Source organism: Herpailurus yagouaroundi, unplaced genomic scaffold, assembly GCF_014898765.1.
Source record: "Herpailurus yagouaroundi ecotype Mexico unplaced genomic scaffold, PumYag 197, whole genome shotgun sequence".
NCBI lineage: Eukaryota > Metazoa > Chordata > Mammalia > Carnivora > Felidae > Herpailurus > Herpailurus yagouaroundi.
The window spans coordinates 16,812,171-16,835,050 of record NW_024412428.1 but is presented as its reverse complement, the minus strand read 5'-3'; the positions used below and the strand labels follow the sequence as shown (position 1 = coordinate 16,835,050).

Below are 22,880 nucleotides of genomic sequence, written 5' to 3'. Positions count from 1 at the left end.
AATTGTCTGCTCAGTGTTACGGTCATGTGGGTCTCTTTACCATCTACCTCTAGGTTAGGACATCCTGTCCTAGTTTATAAAGTCTTTGGGAGTGGAGATTTATGAGCAGCGCCCACTTGTTTTTTGGAATCCAGCGTTTCATACAAGGTCACTCTAATAAAGATGGTCGTGGAAAGTCGACAGGAAGGAAGTTTTGAAGAAGAAAAGCAGAGTTCACAACCATCAGACTTAGATTTATATTCTGGGCTGAATGAGGGTCTTCTTTACACAGGGACCTAAAGTAATGTTGAGGCATTAATAAAAATAACAATGGGAGTTTACAGAATGCCCACCATGTGCTCAATATGGTCCTGTGGGGCTTACCTACCTTACCTTATTCGATGTTACTATGACTTCTGCAACATTACTGTCACTGCCATTTAATAGAAGACATCTGGGGCATTCTGATATTAAGTAACCTGAATGTCCTCGTGGAACTGTTGTAAGTGGCTTGTTACTGGCCCACCTGAAAGAGTGCTGTTGAGTCGACTTTAAACCCATCGGATCCAGGCTGATTCACTAAGAGAACAGCTTCAGGGTCATCCACTGCTAGTCTGGCATTAAACAGGACATTTCCAAAACTGGTGGCTTGTGTCTCTGGCTGAGCTTTGTCCTTTAAGCAACAAGAGAATGAGGAGTGCTGTAGCTAATGACAACTTTTGCAAGTACAGAGTGTTTCTTTCGTTTAGTTTTGTGCAAGTATAAGTATAAAATGTCACCATTTGGTTTCATTTGAAAAGATGCTATTGTTTTTAAACATCAGGCAAAAACACTTGACTTTGAGTGTCTACCTAGTTCATTGTTTGGGTCAAAGCACTTACCACAATTTTAAATCTATACAGGAGCGAAGGAGAATCAGCTAAGCAGCCATATTCTGCATTCGTGGGACTATATTTGGGAACATAGCCATCAGCTCCAGTGCACAGGAACACCTTCTCAATGCTGCAGTAAAAGGAATCACCTAGATTCTGGACAGGATCTACCATGACTCGACCATAAATTATATCACCTGAAACAGAGACGTGGCAATGTTATTTCTGTTACATGGTAAAATGTGTCTATGTGACACTGCAAATAATTTGTGACAGGAATGCCACCAGAGGGTATTTCCTTCTTTTCCTAATCTGGCATCGAATATTGGAAGACCTTCAGGATCTCACACGCTCCCAGGCTAACACCACTTTGAGAACTGACTACATGTGGCTGAAGATTTATTGACCCTCCCGTGCTCGACCGGTAGCAGGAAGAACCTCCAGGCTTGGCCTATGGTTTAATATTCATAATATTCCACTGTGGCTAAAACCTGCTTTAGATAAACAAATTACTTGCCAAGACGCAGACTAATAAAGTCTATAAAAAAGGAATATCGATAAAAAAGCTGGGTTAGCTTTATTTGATTTTGAAAGAGAGTTTAGGGAAATTCCCTGGTATTCAATCATCTTTTTCACAGCTAGTACTAAACTCCTGCCATGCATGTTAGGCATTTTGCTAGGTGTTAGAAAGACATCACTGAACAAGGCAGCCATAACCCTTGCCCATGAGGCATTTATAATCTCAAGGAGCTGTAGGATTTGAGTCTATGCACCTTGAGAAAAGACTGAAGAAAACAAACCTAGATTTGTTCCAAAAGTCACTTAGGTAAGGGACATAGAAATAAATTCTTTATTTCCCCAGAAGAAAAACCATCCAATAACATAGATACAATTTCAGTGGCCCTACCCCATCCCTGTCAGAGTGGCAAAGACCCAGTGATATTCTCATAACAATAGCAGGGGTTACAATTTCCCCTCTCAAACATGATCCCAAGAGAGCAAAGCCCAACAGATGCAATGGCAAACAGAGCAGGTGTCCCCCTTGTGAAATGATACCTTCTGCAAAGGCGACATCACTCTCTTGCCCAAATCCCATGGATCCATCAGACAACCAGAGACTCTTCTTGGAGAGTAGGTACATTTGGGTGTTCAAGCTAAACTCAGCTGCTACCGGGTCGCTGACCTGAAACCAAGCGTAAAAGCCCTTTTACGTGTTGTTGATTGTTCTGGTGGTGCATAAATACATTATTCACACACACACACACACACACACACACACACACACACACGCACACAGCTGTGTACATGGACCTGCGGAGTCCTAAAGCCTGCACTGCGATTTTCACACCCAACCAAACTAATGAAGGGAATTATAACACTGGCTCTGTCTTTCTTGAGAAGGCAGACCTGGTGAAGTGAAATTTTTTGGCTGGGACTAAATAGCACTGCTTGAGTTCTTTTCCATTGGTGTAACAGGGTATATCAAGGTCAGTGGAAGGCCAGCTCTTAATAGAAGTTCTTGGACAAAAAGTGCCATCACCTGTCTTTTAATATATAATGGCAGTCAGGCCCTTTGAGGTGGCATGAACTATAGGATATTTACTTTCCTTGAAGATCAAGAATAAGATAAAGAAGTGCAGAAGAACTCTTGGGAAAATTCTCAGCCCTCAAGGCAGCAAACTCCAGGAGGAGACAAGATCACATAAGAAAAACAAAAACAAAAAACAAACAAAAAAAACCCCTTCTATACTTTTTAAAAAATTTTAATGTTTATTTATTTTTGAAAGAGAGAGAGAAAGAGAGGGAGAGAGAGGGAGAGGGAAAGCTTGTGCGAGCGGGGGAGGGGCAGAGAGAGAGGGAGACAGAGAATTAGAAGCAGACCCCAATCTGTCAGTCCAGAGCCTGAAGTGGGTCTTGAACTCACAAACGGTGAAATCATGACCTGAGCTGAAGTCGGACGCTCAACCGACTGAGCCACCCAGGCGCCCCAACCCTTGCATACTCTTCAACTCTGAGTTGCATACCCTGAACCAATGCCAGATAAAGGGCAGTTCTTTCCTCTTTCCTTCCTTTCTTGCTTCCTTCTTGTCTGACTTCCTTTTTTCTCAGCATGTGAGAATTAAAGTCATTGGGTGGATTTATTTATTTGTTTTTACTGAGAAGACCGTGACCTTAATAAAATGGGATTCTGTAAGTCAGGGGAAAATAACTCCAAAAGGCACACCTGTTGGAACCGTATGTCAAGGTCAAAGGCGACAGGCTCTCTGGGGTTGCAGGTGACTGGCAGGCGGTACTCTTGATTCGATGGAATGGTGCATGGCAGCAGCTTTACGGTGTAGGTCCCCGAATAGTCACGCACCTTTGAGGAGAAGAGAGGACGTTTATGTTCTTCATGTAGAAATCTGAGGTGGAGGCCAACCGTAAGAGATTCTTAAATACAGAGAACAAACAGGGTTGATGGGGGGGTGGTGCGGGGGAGAGGGGAAAATGGGTGACGGGCATTGAGGAAGGCACTCGTTGGGGATGAGCACCGGGTATTGCATGGAAGCGACGGACCATGGGAATCTACCCCCCAAACCAAGAGCACGCTGTACACACTGTATGTTAGCCAACTTGACAATAAACTACATTAAAAAAAAAAAAAAAAAGAATCTGAGGTGTAATCAAAGGCAGCAGAAAAGCAAACTTAAGTAAGAGCCTGAGTCACTTACGGCAAAGTCAGAGACAAAGCTCCATTGCTGTACTGGCTGGTTATAGGTGGGTTCACTCCTTATGAGGCGCAGCGAAAAGGTCAGGCCTGGATGGTCAGCCGACATGATCATTGAGCTCGTGAAGGATGCTAGAAAAGTGCCATTATAATAATGGTATAGTAGTTAAAAGAGTACATAACACATTAGAGTTTTCAAAGTAACTTATCGTACATTGCTTGCTTTTAACACCAAGCTTTCAAAGTCACAGTGTTGGTATAATTGTCCTCATTTTGTCCCCGAGAAACCGGGCTGAGACTGATTATGGTGACTCTCCCAAGATCACACAGCTGGGATGTGTGCCCTCTGATTCCTAATTCAGTGCCTTTTTCCACTTTATAATTCTATCAAGAGATACTTGTGCAGATAATTGTGCTCCAACAGTTCAGGGCTACTTTCCAGGGAGAGGCAGCAGGGCAATAAAAGCTGATGTGAATGCATTTATTGTGCACCGGGGCTATGAGCTGAGTTTTCGTCTATTAGCATCCACACAGCCGGGAAAACCCAATTTATAAGTGGAATCTAATTTTACTTAGATTGTCTGTAATTGTGTCTAAACAAAGATTCAGTTTATTAGAAAGGTAGACATGTGGAAGGGACCTGTAAAGACCAAGAAATTTTATTTTCCAGAACTGTCAATTATAATCAAGCAAAATGAGCCTTTTTGGGTCTGTTTTTCTTGAGGCTCAGTCTCATAAAACTACAATGAACCCTCTTTCTCTTCTGAATTTCAGCCCTATTCTCTCCTTTGTTTAGAGCTCAAACCCAGAAAAAGGAAGGAAGGAGAAGACAGTAAGTGAACTATTTTCCCCTTCCAATCTGACAACAGTTGTCAAAGGGACAATACGCAAAACCAATTTAGTGATATGGAGAATCAAATTAAAAAAGATGTCTAATGAAATGTCCTTTATAAAAAAAAAAAAAAAAAAAGGCCTGGACATAAGATTTCAGTGACTGCCTCCTCGTTGATATTCAAACCACAATCTGCTGTCACAGTTAGTAAAATGACATAGCCAATCCTTATTAAAGATAATTAGTTACCATGTCTGAAATGTAAGTATCACGCTGAAGTGCCACTTCTGCCTCTGTTACAAAGGTTTCTTACAGTGTCTAGAAAATAATTGTGAACGGAGAAGGGCTCGCCGAACAAACAACCTAAAATTCCACTTCTCATACAACAGAATTGAAGCACAGAAGGGGATTGTTGTTGCTAGGCTCTTTATCCAAGGCAGACTCCACCAAAAATGAACTCAGAATTTTCTTTTAAATTTACTTTAACCCTTTTGCGTTTTCTCCAAAAATCTACGTACATAATGATGACTATGTAGCTGATGAGAGGGAGCTGAGCAATTCTCAGGCACCCTGCAGGTAAGTCACAGTGATAATTCATTTGAAAGTAGGGTTTCAGACCTCCCACGGAAGCATGCTGAAACACGGTACTTGTGGGTGTGGGAAATCTGTATCCTGCTGTCTAGGGCATGCCTGTTAGTGGATTACAGGGCTTACCCGGATGGGAGAGTACAAACAAGCCGTGGAACTGAGCCTCCGTCTTGAAGTTCACGACCAAGCGCCCCTCTTCGCCGATGCGCATGCTGGTGGGATAGAGAGAACCTACATGGGGAGAGTGCGCAAGAATGGAAATATGGGTGACCTGGGACTTCTGATGGGCAGGATTTCTTCCAAATTTGAAGTCAGAACGGTCTCATCTTTAAACATTCTAGCCAAGGGGTGCTATCGGAAGAATTCTGAGTGATAAGAGATGCAAAAGTATTTTGTTTTGTTTTGTTTTGTTTTGTTTTCTGACAAGAAAAGATGTCTAGAAGGGAGGCAAAATAGAATCAGGGAACGTTGAGAGAGGTCACTATGAAATATACAGATTGATTATAACAGACCAAGATTCCCCCCCCGCCAAAAGCATTAGTCTACATAAATGAAGCTGTAAATTGAGGGACACAGTAAAATTGTGAAATGTTGAAGATTTGGACACAGAAGTGGGTTTGTGTTCTCCAGAATGATTCCGAATTTTACGGGCTTAATAAAAACTCCGGAGCTTTTCCAAGACTGTTAGCAGTGTGACCAAAGTTGGTTCCAGATAGAAGAAGGAAACTCCTGGGTGGCTCAGTCGGTTGAGGTCGTTTGTTCCAGATACTGAGACTTCGGCTTAGGTCATGATCTCATGGTCCTTGAGTTCGAGGCCCGCATCAGGCTCTGTGCCGACAGCTCAGAAACCTGGAGCCTACTTCAGATTCTGTGTCTCCTCTCTCTGCCCCTCCCTGGCTCACACTGTCTCTCTCTCTCAAAGATAAAATAAAAACATTAAAAATTTTTTTTCTAAAAGGGAAGAAGGAAACATGAGATCCTCATGTAATACTTGAGAACCCTTGCATGGATCCACATTAAAATGTACTTAAATATACATTTTCTAAGGCAAAATACAGAATTAAAACATGAAAATGTAAAATAACCTGGAATGACCACTCAGGGTGCACATATTACCTACCACATAGCTTTAAGGCGATTTTACTGTGCTTAAGGTAGCAAATTTTGATGCACTGTCAATAGTACTTTCCTCCTGGCTCATAGTAAGTAATGCAGGCATGATGCTCAGATAGGCATGGAACCAGAATAGCAGCATGGGCCTGAAAAGCAACAGTACTCATCCTACTAATAGATAATTAGCTTTATGCTTGTGGACTTTGAATTATACTTCTGACGTGGAGACTGAAAGAAAGATTTGCAGATGCTTATGGGCTCAGGAGGTAGTTGTACTTATTACACTGTTCCAAAACATTCAGCTAAAATATCATAGAATAATAGAATTTTAAAATAAAAAGAATACTGGAGGTCTGGCTTATCTTTCAGAAGAAACTGAGTGCCACAAAGGTTAAGGAGTATGTTCAAGATCACACAGCTAGTTAGTTGTGGAGCCAGAACGAGGATCCAAGATATCTCTCCTTCCTCCCTTCCTTCCTTCCCCTCTCTTCCTCCCTCCATCTATCTTTCTTTCTTTCTTTCTTTCTTTCTTTCTTTCTTTCTTTCTCTCTTTCTTTCTTTCTCTCTCTCTCTTTCTTTCTCTTTTCCATGCCCCACATGGAGCCCAACAAGGACTTGAACTTACAACCCTGAGATCAAGACCTGAGTTGAGATCAAGACTCAGACACGTAAACAACTGAGCCACCCAGGCACTCCCTGAGCCAAGAGGTGCCATTTCTTATGTTCAACTGGAACTTCCTCTATGCATTTTCTAGAATCTAGGAAACATGTTGACTGTAAAATGAACTGTAAGGATTAAATATCCATGAAATATATATGTTATATTTAGCAGGCACATATTACGCAAAATTTGGAGGATTGATACGATTTAGTTTTTCCATGACGAAATAATCTTAAAATATTTAATATAAAGTATAGTGAAGGTCACTTCCAGTAGTTTAAGCTAGAGTAAAAATTCCTCTTAAGTAATTCAAATGGGTAAGAAAACAAGTTTTCCAAATTATTAACCCACCTTGGAGTTCCGCTTCTGGTGGGCTGCCGATTCCATCATTCCACAAGATGGCAGTGTCATACACAAAAGTCAGACGGAGCTCTGACTTCAAGTCAAAATGTTGCCAGCCTCCTACCCCAACAGGAGAATGGAACACGTAGGAAACATACAGAGGCACTCGAAGGGTCACATAGGACTGTACTAGATTTAGGACCTGAAACAATAAAATTGTACCTATCAACATGATTCAGGGTTAATTAGAGGAGTCTAATTTTGTACAAGCTGTTGTCTCCACTCAGCTAAAGATTTTTAGTAGCCACTGAGGAAAGGAAGTGACAACATTTACACTACTGTCCCCTCACTTAACTATGGAACAATTAAATAGTTGTTACTACAGTACCTTCCTTTGCAACAAAGGATATGCGGCAGAAATCTTGAAGGTGAATTCCATTGTTTTGAGCATATTATGCCTGCACAGTCTTTTTTGTTTTGTAACAGCTTTATTAAGATACAGTACACATACCATGTAATTCACCTATTAAAGTGGACAAACCCACAGTATTTAATATATTCAGGGAGAGGTGGAATTTTCAACACAGTCAATTTTAGGACATTTTCATCACCTCCAAAGGGAATCCCAAACCCACTAGAAGTCATTCTTTTGTTCCCTCCTCCTCCAAATCTCTGGCAGCCACTAGCCCTATTTTCTGTCTCTATGTATTTGTCAATCCTGGACTTTTCATATAAATGGAATCATAACAACATGTGGTCTTTTGTGACAGGTTTCTTTCACTCATGTTTCCAAGGTGCATCCATGTTGCTGCACATGTCAATACTTTTATTTCTGAATAGCCTACCATTTTACGCATAAGCCACACATATTTAGCTGTTCATCAGTTGACGGTCATCTAGGTTACTTCCTGTTTTGAGTTATTATGAATAATACTGCTGTAAGATACTATTAAATTACTACATAAAGGAAGATAAAATAAAGCAGGAAACACCTAGAAGCAAATATGTTTAGTAATGACATGTAACACTTAATATGTCTCAAAAATAATTGGTTGAAATGAAGTGAACTGCTTGGAATTTTACACTTTCCTTCTTCAGGTATTTTGCAGGTGGGCTAGGACTAATATAGGATAAACTAATATTTATTTATTGAGCCCCTAGGTTCACAATAAAAGCCATTTAATACTTTTAATCTCCCTCATAATTATATTTATATGTATGTGTGGATGGTTGGATGGATAGATGCTTGGATGGATGGATGGATGAGTCATTGGATGGATGGATCGATAGATGATGCATAGAAAAAGAGAGAGAGGAAAGTTAAGGCTCAAAGAAATACATTTCTCACAGAATTCTTTAAGACTCCTCAGTGGCCCCTGCCATTACTGGAGCCCAGCCTTTGACCTGTGCTTTTCTACTCTATCACACCTCATCACATTCCAAACAGCTGTGGGCGGTCCTAAGATCACCTAACCAACGTTATCATACTTCAGTCTCAAACAGCTTTGCAGAATAGCTGGGCAAATATCCTCTTCTACACAAGAGGAAACAGACTTAAGTCAGATCATACTCTTGAGAAGTTCCAGCTGGGCTTTCTGATACCACTCTAATTCTCCTTCCACAATGAATGGCAACAGGGATCATAGACATGTGCTGGTGAATAATATGAATCATGAGAGCAGTAATTTATCACTTTATTATAGACTAAAAAATAAACTCCTTAAATCACAAAAATGATGACGTGAATTGCCAGCAAAAATATGTAAAAAGGAAACCATCATCCAAGCAAATGATTTGATTCCTAGCAGTGTAGTGGCTAGCATTCCCCATCATCTGCTAGCCCGGCCCGCAGAAGGGGGGCCTTGCAACCAAAGTCCTTTGAGATTATTTTTGTGAAGTGTCGATATCATTGCAGTTAATGAGAACTGGATCTTGTAGTGCAATTTTAATACTCAGTGTAAAGGAGAGTGATTATGTCAATGTATATTCCCCTGGAAATTAAGATTAATATTTCATCCTGTGATTTTAATAAACTTTTAAAAATTAGGCTTTAAGCATGAGTTTCCAATTAAACTTTCTAGGTGCTAATCATTTTTGCCAGTGTTATGTATCAAATGTTACTATCTTGGAGAGAACTACTAGCATTCACTTCCTACGAATAAGTTACTTGGCACAAAGCTCTCTAATTCTATTTTCTTTGATTGGTTCTTGTGGTAACTTAAGAGTTTGGCCATTTCTGGACATGGAATCAGCATCTGACTGCCTTTTCTTGCTCATCACGGCCAGGTCTTCTGTGTCTGCTTAGAACCGCTGTCTGGAGTAAGTGTAGCCAATGGAACAATGTCAATCACCCACGTCACCTCCTGTTCATTCCAGAAAAACTGAAGAATGCAATGGGGTCAACTTAACTTCTGGACGTCATCTTAATGAGTACTTAATTTTCTTTCTGCCTGTATGACAGGGCTTTTTAAGGTGTTTATTTATATTAGAAGAAATACATGTGGTACATGCTCTTCAAGCAACTGTAACATGACATAGGAGTTTATGGGTCCTTCCGGATGTTTTGAGTTTTTTCAACAAAATGAAATGATACTTTAACTTCCACATTTGAAGGGAAAATATAAAGTGCAAATTCTCTGGAAAAGGTAACACTGATATCAATTTCCACTACCACTACTAAGTGGCTAATAATGGGCAGCAAGTATATATTTGGGGAGGTATTGTCAGCTGAAGGGACAAAGGAATTTCTGCTGGGCCATGTCAGATGGGTAGGAGAGGGAAATAACAGGAAAGAAGATGAATACTCTAAAAGAAAAATTATACTCAGAATGCTGTCTAAGGTGGGAACTAGAGTTGAGGTAAATCACAGATTTAATTGTTCACTTATCTGGGAGGTGCCTGGGTGACTCAGTCGGTCAAACACCTGACTCTTGATCTCAGCTCAAGTCATGATCTCATGGTTTGTGGTGGGTTCGAAACCCATATTGGGCTCTGCACTGATGGCACAGAGCATGCTTGGGATTCTCTCTCTTTTTCTCTCTGCCTCTCCCCTGCGTGCACACACTCTCTCTCTCAAACAAAAAATTAAATAAACAAACTTAAATAAAAAAAAATCTTCACTTATTGGGGCATACAGCTTAAGCCATCCAACTTAAATATTGCCTTATTGAAGTAGGCAGTATATATACGCACTGCTTCTTATAGAAGTTGGCAGTATAGGGGCGCCTGGGTGGCTCAGTCAGTTGGGCGACTGACTTCGGCTCACGTCATGATCTTGCAGTCAGTGAGTTCGAGCCCTGCATCGGGCTCTGTGCTGACAGCTCGGAGCCCGGAGCCTGTTTCAGGTTTTGTGTCTCCCTCTCTCTCTCTGCCCCTCCCCCGTTCATGCTCTGTTTCTCTCTGTCTCAAAAATAAATAAACGTAAAAAAAAAAAAAGTTGGCAGTATATATTGTATTAATAAAACCTATCTAGATTTACTTTGTTCTTCTGCACCTTTTACTCAAGCAAGACTATATTCTACATGTGTTGAAATTAAGCCATGAAGAAGTCAATTGGCTTGCCCAAGATTATTCAGCACAATCAGCATGAACATTCAAGTATCCAGACCAGCACTATTCAATAAAAATATAATGTGAGCCACACATGTAATTTAAAATTTTCTAGTAGCCATACTTCAAAAAGTAAAGGGAGGGGCACCTGGGTGGCCCAGTGGGTTAAACATCCGACTTTGGCCTAGGTCATGATCTCGCGGTTCATGAATTCAAGCCCCACATAGGGCTCTGAACTGACAGCTCAGAGCCTGGAGCCTGCTTCGGATTCCGTGTCTCCCACTCTCTCTGCCCCTCCCCTGCTCACACACTCTCTCTCTCTCAAAAGTAAACATTAAGAAAAAAAGTAAAGAGAAACATGCTAAACTAACTTTAAGAATAGCTTACTTAGTCCAGTATATCAAATATATTACATTTTAATATGTAGTCAATAAAAATTTATTTATTTATTTATTTATTTATTTATTTATTTATTTAAGATAGAGAGTATGTGTGTGTACATGGCAGGGGGGCAGTGGGGAGAGGCAGAGGGAGAGAGAGAATTCCAAGCAGGCTCACGCTGTCAGTACAGAGCCCAACACGGGGCTCGATCTCAATGATCATGAGATCATGACCTGAATCAAAACCAAGAGTTGGATGCTTAACCATGTGAGCCACCCAGGCACCTCATGGTTTCTTTGGTTTTTTTTTAAGTGAGATTAATGTTAGTTCTGTGGAAAGCTGGGAAACTAAAAGCATCTAAAAAGAAAAATCTTGTTCATTAGTCTGTTATCATTGTGCACAGCCAAATTTTCTAGTTCTCTCCAATATACACACACATTTTTAATAGTAGCAATGTAATATCATTTATACTACCTTGTATATTGCTTTTTAACTTAATGTTGTTAGCATTTTCTCATGACAAGGAAAATTCTTCAGATACATGACTTTTGATGGCTATATAATATTTTTACCTTGTGGGTAATCGTAACTATTCTATTATTGGTCATTTAGTTAATTTCTAATTCTATCATTGTAAATATCCCATAAAGTTATCCTAAATACTAAGGAATCTGTGGACCAGTATTGACCCTACCTCATTCCAGGGTCTCCCTTATGCATCTCTGATCTCATAAGACTTCAGAAAGTCTTGTATGTGGACACAAGCCTAGGCCTCTTTCTTCCAAGTGTTCCTGGATGTGTAGACTGCTAATACTACTAATCCCTTGGCTAAAGATTCTAACTTGTTAAAACAATGATCTCCCCTGGGTAGCTAAGTACATGTTTTATTGAGACTTTAAGCTATTGAGATCGATGAGCCTTCTTTACACATTCACAAACACCACCATCTTGATGATGTAGACATATTTCTGGTAACAAAAGGAGCAATAGAAAGAAATTTCAATCCGTGAGAAATCCATACTAGTGGTAGTCAGATAACATTCTAACAATTCTACTTCAATTTTTAATCTTTGAAATAAGCACAAACCACATATCCCACATAAAGGTGGGTAGATACAAGATTGTAAAATATTTTTAAATGATCATTGTTTTCAACCTGTGTGGTTTAATTAAAAGACCTTGGGTAGGGGAGCCCGGGTGGCTTAGTCAGTCAAGTTTCAGACTCTTGGTTTTGGCTCAGGTCATGATCTCATGGTTTTGTGAGTTTGAGCCCCGCATTGGGCTCTGTGCTGATGGTGTGGAGCCTGCTTGGGATTCTCTCTCTCTCTCTCTCTCTCTCTCTCTCTCTCTCTGTCTCTGCCCCTCCTCCACTCACACTGTCTCTATCTCTCTCAAAAATAAATGAATAAACTTTAAAAATGAAAAAAAAAAGACCTTGGGTAAATAGTTTAATCAGTGCTTCCCAATATGGTAACCACTAGCCATGTGTGGCTACTGACCATTCAAAATGAGTCCAGTCAGAATTGAGATGTGTTGTGCATGCAAAATACACACCAGACTTCAAAGACAGTAGCAAAAAAAAAGTAAAATATCTCATTAAATATAATTTTAGAGGGGTGCCTAGGTGGCTTAGGCAGTTAAGCATCCAACTCTTGATTTTGGCTCAGGTCATGATCTCACAGTTGTGAGCTAAGTTTTGGATTTGTATAACTTTATCAGCAGGGGGCATAGACCTAACTGGCATGCATTCTCATGACCATGGTTGGGCAGCATTTTGGTCCCAAGCACAGAGAAGTACATTTGCCTTTCCTGCAATTATATCTGGGACCACATCCATTCCTGTCATTCACCCAATCAAATGGCATTTAATTCACTCAATTAGATGTCCAGATAAGAATCATGATGTGGTTAACAGCACAGGTTTACAAGCGAATTGAATTTGGGCCATTATTTGAATTCTCTTTGCTTCAGCCTTCTTATGTCTAATAAGGGGGAAAAATTCATATTTGTTTCATAATGTGAGGACAGAATTTGTGGAAATATGTATTTAGAAGAATGGCGGGCACAGAGTAGACATTAAATAATTGTTAGCTATTGCTATTATTATCATTATTGTTATCATTAGTACAATCATTAGGTATTTTCTCTTTTTCTCCAGAACTCAAAAGTAATGGGGAAAATTAGGGAAATATCTCAAAGAGCTACTATATTTCTTCTACTTTATATTTTCCTCTTCCTCACCTATATTTAAGTAATGTGTGTGTTGGGGGGAGGTGGGGAGAAGTAAAAGTTTAAGCCTAAGGAAGAAAGTAGGGGAAATGGAGATGAACATCTCTGAGCTCCACTCTAAGAGAGTGATCAACATGTCTTATTAGATTATATTAATGTTTAGTTTATACTGAGGCTTTTAAAATTTTATAACAAGATCCTGAAATTTCAGTGATTTATACTGAATCCGGTCATCTCTATTTATGTTGATTGTGATGGTGATACTATTAGATTTATTTTCAACAATTCTAAAGCAAAAAAAAACAAAAACAAAAACAAAAACAAAGCTTCTAAGAAGAAACTCCTATATGCATCTGGGCATCTTAGGAAGGTAATGCAAACCAGTTAAGAATTGGATGAGATAATTCTTCTATTCCTAGTGTTAGATACCAGAAGCCTTTCAGGGAGGTAAATCTTAACTTCAGCCTCCGGCTGCTAGCTTTCACCTAATGGAGCAGAACCGCTGACAGCTGAACTACAGAAGCAGGGCAGTGACTTTTCTGCCTGGCGGTGGTGATAGGAAGGAAAAAACACTGAAGTTAAAAAATTAAATAGAGGAACTGTGATTTAAACACACACACACACACACACACACACACACACACACAGAGCAAAGTATAGTCAATTTAGCTGAGCATTTTATGGTAAGATTTGGCTAGAGACATGAACACATTAGAGGGACAGAATTTGCATTCAGAATGGCCTTGGGGCAAAGCGTACGACTTCAGGTCATGATCTCACAGTTCTGCGTTGGGTTTTGTGCTGACAGCCAGAGTCTGGAGCCTACTTTGGATTCTGTGTCTCCCTCTCTCTCTGCCCCTCCCCTGCTTGTGCTCTCTCTCTAAAATAAATAAATATTAAAAAAAAATAATGCCCTTGAGACACTGAAGAAGTGGGCAGATGTAATAGGATAGGACTTCAGCGGGCAAGTGCAAGGTTTTCACTAGAGAAGGCTGTGTGGGTTGCAGATATAAAGGATCAAAAAATGCTGCCACTTTGCAGAAAAGATGGAAAACATTCTTGAGGGTGAAAATAAACTATAGCCTAGGTGAGACCCATAGAAAAGCTCCATGGTACTGAGTGAATGATAACAAAGAACTGGAACTAAAATGTAATCCTATTATATATCTAATTTTGTCTATGCTGACAGATCCTGTGACTTATGCAAGATCCTGAGAGAAGAGCAATGAGAAGGAAAACCGGAATGATTGAATAACGGATTGGAAACAAGTTCTGTGAGTCCCAGCTGAAGGAACCAGGGATATTTGACCTATAAAGGAAAAGGCTGACGTAGATTTGTTAATATGAGCCTTGATTTTTATTCTGGGGGAAGACTTTTTTCTTTCACGTTTCTTTCTGGTGGCAAAGACACACTGGGGAAGAGGGACCTGAAGAGGTAACACTTCCGAGGGCTTAAGTAACTCACCCAGGGACACAAAGCTAGAAAACCTCAGAGCCAAATTTAGGTCTACATGTGCTAGTTTCTAATATCCATGCTCTTTCCAGCATTCCGTACTGTCTTCCTGTTGGTGTTTTGTGAATTTTTACTAATCCTTGCAAGTTTCTGAATATTTTGCTGCTTTCAGAGGAGATGGAGATAACGTCTCATTACCTGGGAGTCCAGTAGTCCCCAGATGTAATCAATGCTGACCATTCCACATCAACACTAGCTGAATGTGTCAGGTTTCACAGCTTCGCCTCAGGTTAAACTGATACTGTTGTCATTCACATTTCTAATGCTACTACATGTTTTATACTTTAACACCACGGGGATATAGATCGGTCAAAATCCGGCCTCACCCTGGCGAAGTCTTGAAAGACATGATACATACGGGGTACCATTCAACACTTTAATGTGTAAGCCTGCTTATATAAACTCTTTGTTTAGTCCAGGTAGGACAGAGCATGGCTTTTAGTTCAAACACTCATTATGCTTCTAAACTACACTCAACATATTTTAGATTCTCTATCATAACTGCCAATGGAGATCTTGCCTCTTCATCATTTTGACAACTTTGTTCATGATGATGAGGGTAGGGATTTTGTGTGTGTGTGTGTGTGTGTTGTGTATTTTATGTGCAAATGTCTGCGTAGTATGAAGAAGAGTCAATAAACACAGAGGAGGAATAACAATAAGACTGTAGTACAAATGCTTTTGACTATGTTAGTGATGGAGAAATGAAGCAGACTGGGAGGCAAAGGGGATTTGAAAACTAGGCAGGAGAAGACGGGATAAAGGACAGAAAGATAGAAGGTGCAGGAAGAAACTAAGGAAGAAGAAAAACTGAACTCACCAGAGGATTGAAAATCCTCATCTTAGATGATTTATGATACATTACAGACATCTGTATGTATACACAATAAATGATGATGTATGCTTTGAAAAGAAATTAGTACTTGGAATTTTATAATATCAGAAGAGACTTGGACTTTATGGCAATAATTATACAGTGACCCTTTGATACAAAGACAATGATAATGATTCCAGAAGCAGACATGAATTTTCACACCAGTCATGACAGTGTCTCTTGTGCCTAATGAACTACCACCAAGATGGAAGCCTGGAGGTGGGCTTTAGTCCAAATCTGTATACTTGGACAGAACCAACTGGCTTTTCCAGTGACCGAAGCTCAGATGTTCAAAATCCATACCTGTCCATCCGTCCCGATGGTGCCTCCACAGTCAGTCAGAAGTTCTGACATGTCATAGTAGCTAACAAACTCCCATAAGCAGGCCTCCAGGTTCAGGTTTCGATAGAAGCGTAAGGTACTGGAACCTCTGATAGACGAGCTGTACTGGTAAGGATGCGTCTCTCCAATTATTTCTGGATTTTTTGTAGCATCAGTCAAGAAACCATGGTGGGTCTTCACCTCAGTATAGTCCAGAAGATTGGAGCACTGGTGGTTTCCAACTCTTGAGCCGTCAGGACTGAGGGTGAGCTCGAAGTTGGAAAGCTCTTTAGTGGAGATCACAGGGAGCATGCCTGCGAGGAAATGTAATCATGATGCCATTGTCACCAGCAAAGGGCTTAGAACACTTGTCGTTTCTTCATCCTCCAGAAGACAAGTGTTATAAAATACTGTATGGCAGTGATTACTCTCAATGTGGTGTCCCAGATGTCCCCTGGAATTTTTCAGGAGATCTGTGATACTAAAACTATTCTCATAATGATTCTAAGGCATTATTTGACTTTCCCACCATTATTCTCTCACTAGTGTACCGTGGACTTCTTCAGAGGGTACAGGTCATCACACATTGCCACAGATTGAATGCAGAAGTAGATAAAAGAATTCAGCTGTCTTTCATTAAGCCAGACATTAAATATATTTTAAAAGTATAAGAAAACCAATAAATTTTTTTGATTTATAAATGATAGTTTTTTTTGTTTTTATTTCTTTTAATCTTTATTTTTGAGAGAGAGACAGAGAGACAGAGCACGAGTAGGGGAGGAACAGAGAGAGAGGGAGACACAGGATCTGAAACAGGCTCCAGGCTCCGAGTTGTCAGCACAGAGCCTGACGCGGGGCCCAAACGCATGCACCGCGAGATCATGACCTGAGCTGAGGTCGGACACTCAACCGACTGAGCCACGCAAGTGCCCCAATTATAGTTATTTTTGTTAAAAGTATGTTTTTCATGCTAATATGCAATGGATTTATTTTTCACTGAATGACAATAACTCCTTAATTTTAATTTTAAATCTAGGCCATATTTACAGACATAACTCATAAAAACAGGAAGTCTTTGAGATCCTAAATAGTTTTTAAGGATGTTCTGAGACCAAGGGGTAGTTTAAAACTACCCCTATAAAATACAGGCCGAGGACTGGCAAACTTCTTCCATAAAGGGTCAAATAGTAAATATTTTAAAATTTGTGGGCCATCAGGTCTGTGTCACAACGGCTCGATGCGGCCATGGTAGATGGGAGGCTGCCATGGGAGACATGTAAAAGTATTAACAGAAGACTTTATCATGAACAATGGATTATAATTTCATGTAATTTTCACGCTCCATGAAATATTGTTCTTTTGTTTTTTTCCAAACATTTAAACATGTAAAACCATTCTTAGGTTGCAAGGTTGTTTGAAAAGAGGCAGCAAGCTGGATTTAGCACAGAGGCCACAGTTTGTTGAAGCCCGGTGTAAACAACGCAGCAAAGGACCATGAGAGAGGTGTTCTCCTGGAACCTTACCCACCTCTCATTCTCAGATTCTTCTAGAGCGACCCTTGGCCTCACAAAAGAACTGGTCAGCTTCTACCATGCTCCTGGAAGAGCTGTGGCTATTGACCAATGCACACAATGCACAGTCAGTTCTGGGAGCAGCATGAGGGACCAGCCTTTCTATTAGGACTGTTATAGCTTGTTTTTCCCTGCTGGGTCCCTCCTTCCCTTCGCACCTTTGAGTCACATCTCTAACATGAGCCTAGAGATGGGCTGGGCGTACGTGGGCCCCTCACTATGCTGTAAAGTAAAGAGGTGCACATTCTTGCCCACCTATCTCCCACCAACACAAATTTGGGTTTGTAATAAGCAGGAAAAACACACGTCTTTTTTTTTCTGAGAAAGAAAAATTCTACCTTATCGTTCCCAACACTGACCAGTTGTTTCCTCTCACCTAGCTACTTAAACTATAACTAACACACCAAGTGGTGAAATTAATATTAACAATTTATTTCAGGTATAAAGTCATTGAGGGGAATAGAACTTGCAAATGTTTTCTGGGGGCGCCTGGGTGGCTCAGTCGGGTAAGCGTCCAACTTCAGCTCAGGTCATGATCTCATGGTTTGTGGGTTCGAGCCCCGCGTCGGGCTCTATGCTGACAGCTCAGAGCCTGGAGCCTGCTTCGGACTCTGTGTCTCCCTTTCTCTCTGCCCCTCCCCCACTCACGTTCTGTCTCTGTTTCTCAAAAATAAATAAACGTTAAAAAAAAAAAAAGAAAGAAAACATTTTCTGTACTTGGGAAAATGTTCCCAGTGTGGATAAAGTTAATGACTCATAAATTCTGGCCACACTTTCTTATCTGGAGAAAATGAACACCATTTATAAATTGGATTTATAAAATTCCGGCTATGAAATAGCAAATACACACTGAAGGCTCAATGAGATGCTGAGATACTTTACCGGAATTCCAAGTTTAAGATTAAGAGTTTTTAAGGATGGACATATTTGTGCCATTTCATAAAAACTAGCACATTAACCAAAGTTTTGCTCCATCGTGTTTGGACAATGTATTAAATTTATTTCATTTTAAAGAATGCGTAAATCATCACACTTAAAAAAAACAGGATCGAGAGAAAGCAGAAACACTTGAAAGAAGCAGAAGGACTCGATGGTCAAGTTGCACAATGAACATGTATTGTCTGCTTGGTGATTTCGACCACTCAGTGACATGAACCAGGTATGGAGGAGCCCAAACCACTCCCGTGGCTTTGCTCACCCAAGCCACCTACCGTCTACGTGTGGCATCGTGACAGTGAGCTTGATAAGGTTTGTGTACTCTGGGTCCTCGGGGCCCGTGTAGCGCAGTTTAGCGGAGAATGGTTCTGCTCCCACCGTCCCTGGTACTCGGGGCTGACAAAGACCTCAGGGAAAAACGAACATGTTTATGCTAAAAGAAGAAAACAGACAACACCTAGAGAATGTTTTTAAACTAGGCACCCTTACTTTTTAAGTAATAAAATTAAAAAAATTCTCTGTGGACCAAAGCATTGCTAAGAAGAGCTATAAAAAAGCCGAAAACCCTGGTGTGAGAAGCAATCACAGCAGACAGTTTACTGGCTACTTCTTTACATGTTGGGTGTTTTATAAAGTTTGAGAAAAAATCGTTACTGTTCAATGTTTAATTATTCTGTTTACTGTTCAATTGTTTAATACACTGGGCATTCATTCTAGGTTATAATCATATTTACAAAGTCATTTTAATATAACATGTGAAAGCCGACAGGAAAAAATAACTACAGTTTAATTACATGAATTGGATGTTTACCATAGAATAATATACTTACTGACTAGTCATAAAGTATCGGTATTGATAATCAAAGCAACTAAAAATGCACTCACCTTTAAAACAAAAAAACCTAAAGTCTCCTTAAAATTAGGGAACAAAATGTATACAGTAGAGTTTTCTCTATATATGTAACTTCTTATGGTATGTGTATTATGAATTATAATTTATAATATACATACTGATACAAAATATACTGATACATATGCAGACACGTACTGAAACACATGACGATATAAGATTGTTTTCTGTCTAGCATCTATCTAGCTCTCAGTGATCCTCAAGAATGCTGACATGAAAATCTTCCTCCAATGTTTACTTTAAAAGAATTGTAATGTTTTCATTTTCGTAACATGGAACAAAGATGCGGGGTTGTAATTTCAAGACAATTAGGCAATATATAATCTCTTTTCCATTTGTACAAAACAAAGGAAACAGACAAATATTTATTAAGGTAGCAATAAAATCAAGGCAGTTGCCAGAATCTGGACTATTTTATAAAGAGGGGGACTCATTTTTTTTTTTTCTCAACGTTTATTTATTTTTGGGACAGAGAGAGACAGAGCATGAACGGGGGAGGGGCAGAGAGAGAGGGAGACACAGAATCGGAAGCAGGCTCCAGACTCTGAGCCATCAGCCCAGAGCCCGACGGGGGGCTCGAACCCACGGACCGCGAGATCGTGACCTGAGCTGAAGTCGGACACTTAACCGACTGCGCCACCCAGGCGCCCCGAGGGGGACTCATTTTAAGGCAGTGTTTAATTTTTTTTTTCCTTTCTGGTACTAACATAACAGTTTGGTTTTTAGAGGAATTTAAAAACCATATATTTTAGGGGTGCCTGAGTGACTCAGTCGGTTAAGCGTCCGACTTCAGCTCAAGTCATGATCTCGTGGTGAATTTGAGCCCTGTATCGGGCTCTGTGCTGACAGCTTAGAGCCTGGAGCCTGCTTTAGATTCTGTGTCTCCTTCTCTCTCTGCCCCTCACTTGCTCATGCTCTGTCTCTCTCTCTCTGTCTCAAAAATAAATAAAAACATTAAAAAAATTTAAAAACCGTGTATTTTAATTCTAACAGAAGAGCATGTTTACTATATATGATATCAATAAATATCGATCCTGAGTATTAACTGTGGGAGGTGGTACCTATAACATTTCTTTATGCAACAAATACACTTCTGAACCATTATATGCAAAGGAAGTTTTAGGAATAAAATCTTATAAACAAACTGTTACTTTCAATTTTTTTAACGTTTATTTATTTTTGAGAGTAACAGAGTGCGAGTTGGGGAGTGCAGAGAGAGAGGGAGACACAGAATCCGAAACAGGCTCCAGGCTCTAAGCTGTCAGCACAGAGCCCAACGTGGGGTTAGAACCCACAAGCTGTGAGATCATGACCTGAGCCGAAGTCAGTCGTCCAACTGACTGAGCCACCCAGGTGCCCCACCAGACTGTTATTTTAAAAATCTAACTTAAAAAAAAAAATAAAAATCTAACTTAAAAGTTCTTCTCCAGAGTGCAAGATTAGTTTATAAAGTAGAGTTCCTGTCTTTTCAGTGTTGTCTCCAGCTACATCCTGTTCTCCAGTGTCTGGGCTTCGGCCCTGGACCGCCCCCCCCCCATCCCCCACCCCCATAATCACAGAGTGTGGACACCTGTACATCTCTCTCCACCTGCACCATCCCTCCTCGGGCCGGGTCCCCAGCAAACTCCTACTTGTGCAGCAACCGGGTCATCGTATAGGAGCCACCGTGTCCAGATTCTCCCTAGTGTCCCTCTCACATGCTTCCCCATGTCTCTGTAGTTTCCGGATTATCCCAGGATTTTTCAGCCTTCTATCAGTAATTGCTCATGCTTTTCTTTCTCTGCTGTTTCCAAGATTCAGTGTAAGCAGTTTTTCTTTGAGGAAACCTTTCCTGACCCACCCAGGGTAGAACGAATCACTTTTACTGTGCCTTGTCCAGACTAAAGTTAATCTTTGTCCCCGGCTTGAGTGAATTCCTCGAGAATAAGCATCCTGATCTCTTGTTCTCATCACCAGCAGAAAGTATGCGTATGCCAGCCTGAAGTCTGGCATAGAACAGGTGATCAAAACACGTGGAACAAATAAATACTTATTTTCTAATGAATATTTTTATAAAAATGATGTCATTTTTTAAGTACTTGAAGAATATTTAGGCACCCGGTGGCTCAGTTGGTTAAGCGTCCTACTCTCAATTTCGGCTCAGGTCACGCGCGATCTCGCGGTTCGTGAGGTCCAGCCCTGCGTCGGGCTTGGCACTGAGAACACGGAGGCTGCTTGGGATTTTCTTTCTCCCTCTCTTTCTGCCCCTCGTCCGCTCTCACTCTCTCTCTCAAAACAGATACATAAACTTAAAAACAATTAAGCACTTAAAGAATATTAAGGAATGCATGGGGGCATTTGGGAGAACTAATAGCCAGGAATCAGACATTTGTGTATTCCACTGGTCGTCATGTGACAATGGCGGTGCAGTACCTTCTTCTCTGCTGATGGTTACGACAGGGCTCATCAGCTCCAGGCCCTCATTGCCATCGGCATTCACAGCACGAGCCGCACACTGCACCCGAGAGCCAGGCTGAAAGTATACGGAGTCTAAGGTGATCATCTTGGATGACGTAAAGAAGGTGTCAAAGTCCACTTCTCTCATGGGGCTGGTCACGCCATCAGGGCCAGCGGGAGCGCTAGTCAGCCATCGGTACCGGGTCAAGGTGTCGTTGATGTTCTCACTTGCACAAATGGAGCCTGTTTTGTCATAGTCTGAGTATTTAGGGTTGCAAGCCTGTGGGAGACAAGTGACTGTTAGGGCCACGGCACAGAACAGTGTGGAAGTTCTGCCTCTCAAGCTCTCTATCCTAGTGTTTTCCCTGCTGCTTTTTGCCATTTCTACCTGCTATTCATGCAGCCGGCACATTTCTATTCTAGCCCTAACAGGCATGTGGACTCTGAGCTTCCATTTCAAATAGCTTACTGGGCGTTTCTACTCTAACTTGATGCCCGTAAACTTGCTATGCTTTGCATCACCTCATGACCTGAATCATTCTTGTTCTCCCTCCCTCCCTCCCTCCTCTCTCTCATCTTGTCCCCCACTTCCGGTGGGTCAGTGAACTTGGTTGATTCTTCTTTTGCAATGTTTAAGCCGGTACCTTCCTTCCCATTCCCAGCACCACCTCGCAGCAGGCTGGGGGTCTTTCCGGGCAAGTGACACACTGCTGTGTGGGGACACTCCAACACAGCTCTCTTCTCCTGCCGTTCCTCTGCGCGAGAACCCCCTGCTACCCAACCGATGAAGTCCACGGTCCTTCGTATAACATGGAAAGAACTCTATAACTTGGGACCAAATTCTTACCTGCCTAGTTAATTCGATAAACATTTATTGTGTGCCTGTTATACGTAGATCATTACACCTGGGCTGTGGTCATATAAAAATAACATATAAAAATAAGTGCATTCCAGTTTTGCTCGCAAGGAACTTATAACTTAAAGTCAAGGAGAGGCAAGTAAAAAGTAATCATAATATGCCATTTTTTAGTGCTATTCCTGTAGATGAAGCTCGTGTTGCAATCAC

At 40.8% G+C, this 22,880-nt stretch overlaps 1 protein-coding gene across 2 annotated transcripts in view; it reads right to left on the bottom strand.

Moving 5' to 3' along the window:
* Window positions 1–22,880, bottom strand: part of FREM2 (FRAS1 related extracellular matrix 2) — a 166,919-nt gene that overhangs the window by 4,267 nt on the left and 139,772 nt on the right. The window contains exons 14-23 of one of the 2 annotated variants that reach the window (XM_040448280.1): window positions 21,791–22,094; window positions 18,744–18,875; window positions 15,944–16,275; window positions 7,104–7,296; window positions 5,105–5,209; window positions 3,563–3,690; window positions 3,076–3,210; window positions 1,908–2,034; window positions 861–1,048; window positions 506–652 (exon numbers count right to left, since the gene is read on the bottom strand). In XM_040448280.1, coding sequence (XP_040304214.1) covers window positions 506–652; window positions 861–1,048; window positions 1,908–2,034; window positions 3,076–3,210; window positions 3,563–3,690; window positions 5,105–5,209; window positions 7,104–7,296; window positions 15,944–16,275; window positions 18,744–18,875; window positions 21,791–22,094 — 1,791 coding nt within the window. Of the gene's footprint in view, window positions 1–505; window positions 653–860; window positions 1,049–1,907; window positions 2,035–3,075; window positions 3,211–3,562; window positions 3,691–5,104; window positions 5,210–7,103; window positions 7,297–15,943; window positions 16,276–18,743; window positions 18,902–21,790; window positions 22,095–22,880 lie in introns of those variants that run through there. The other variant, XM_040448281.1, reaches the window with a different exon arrangement.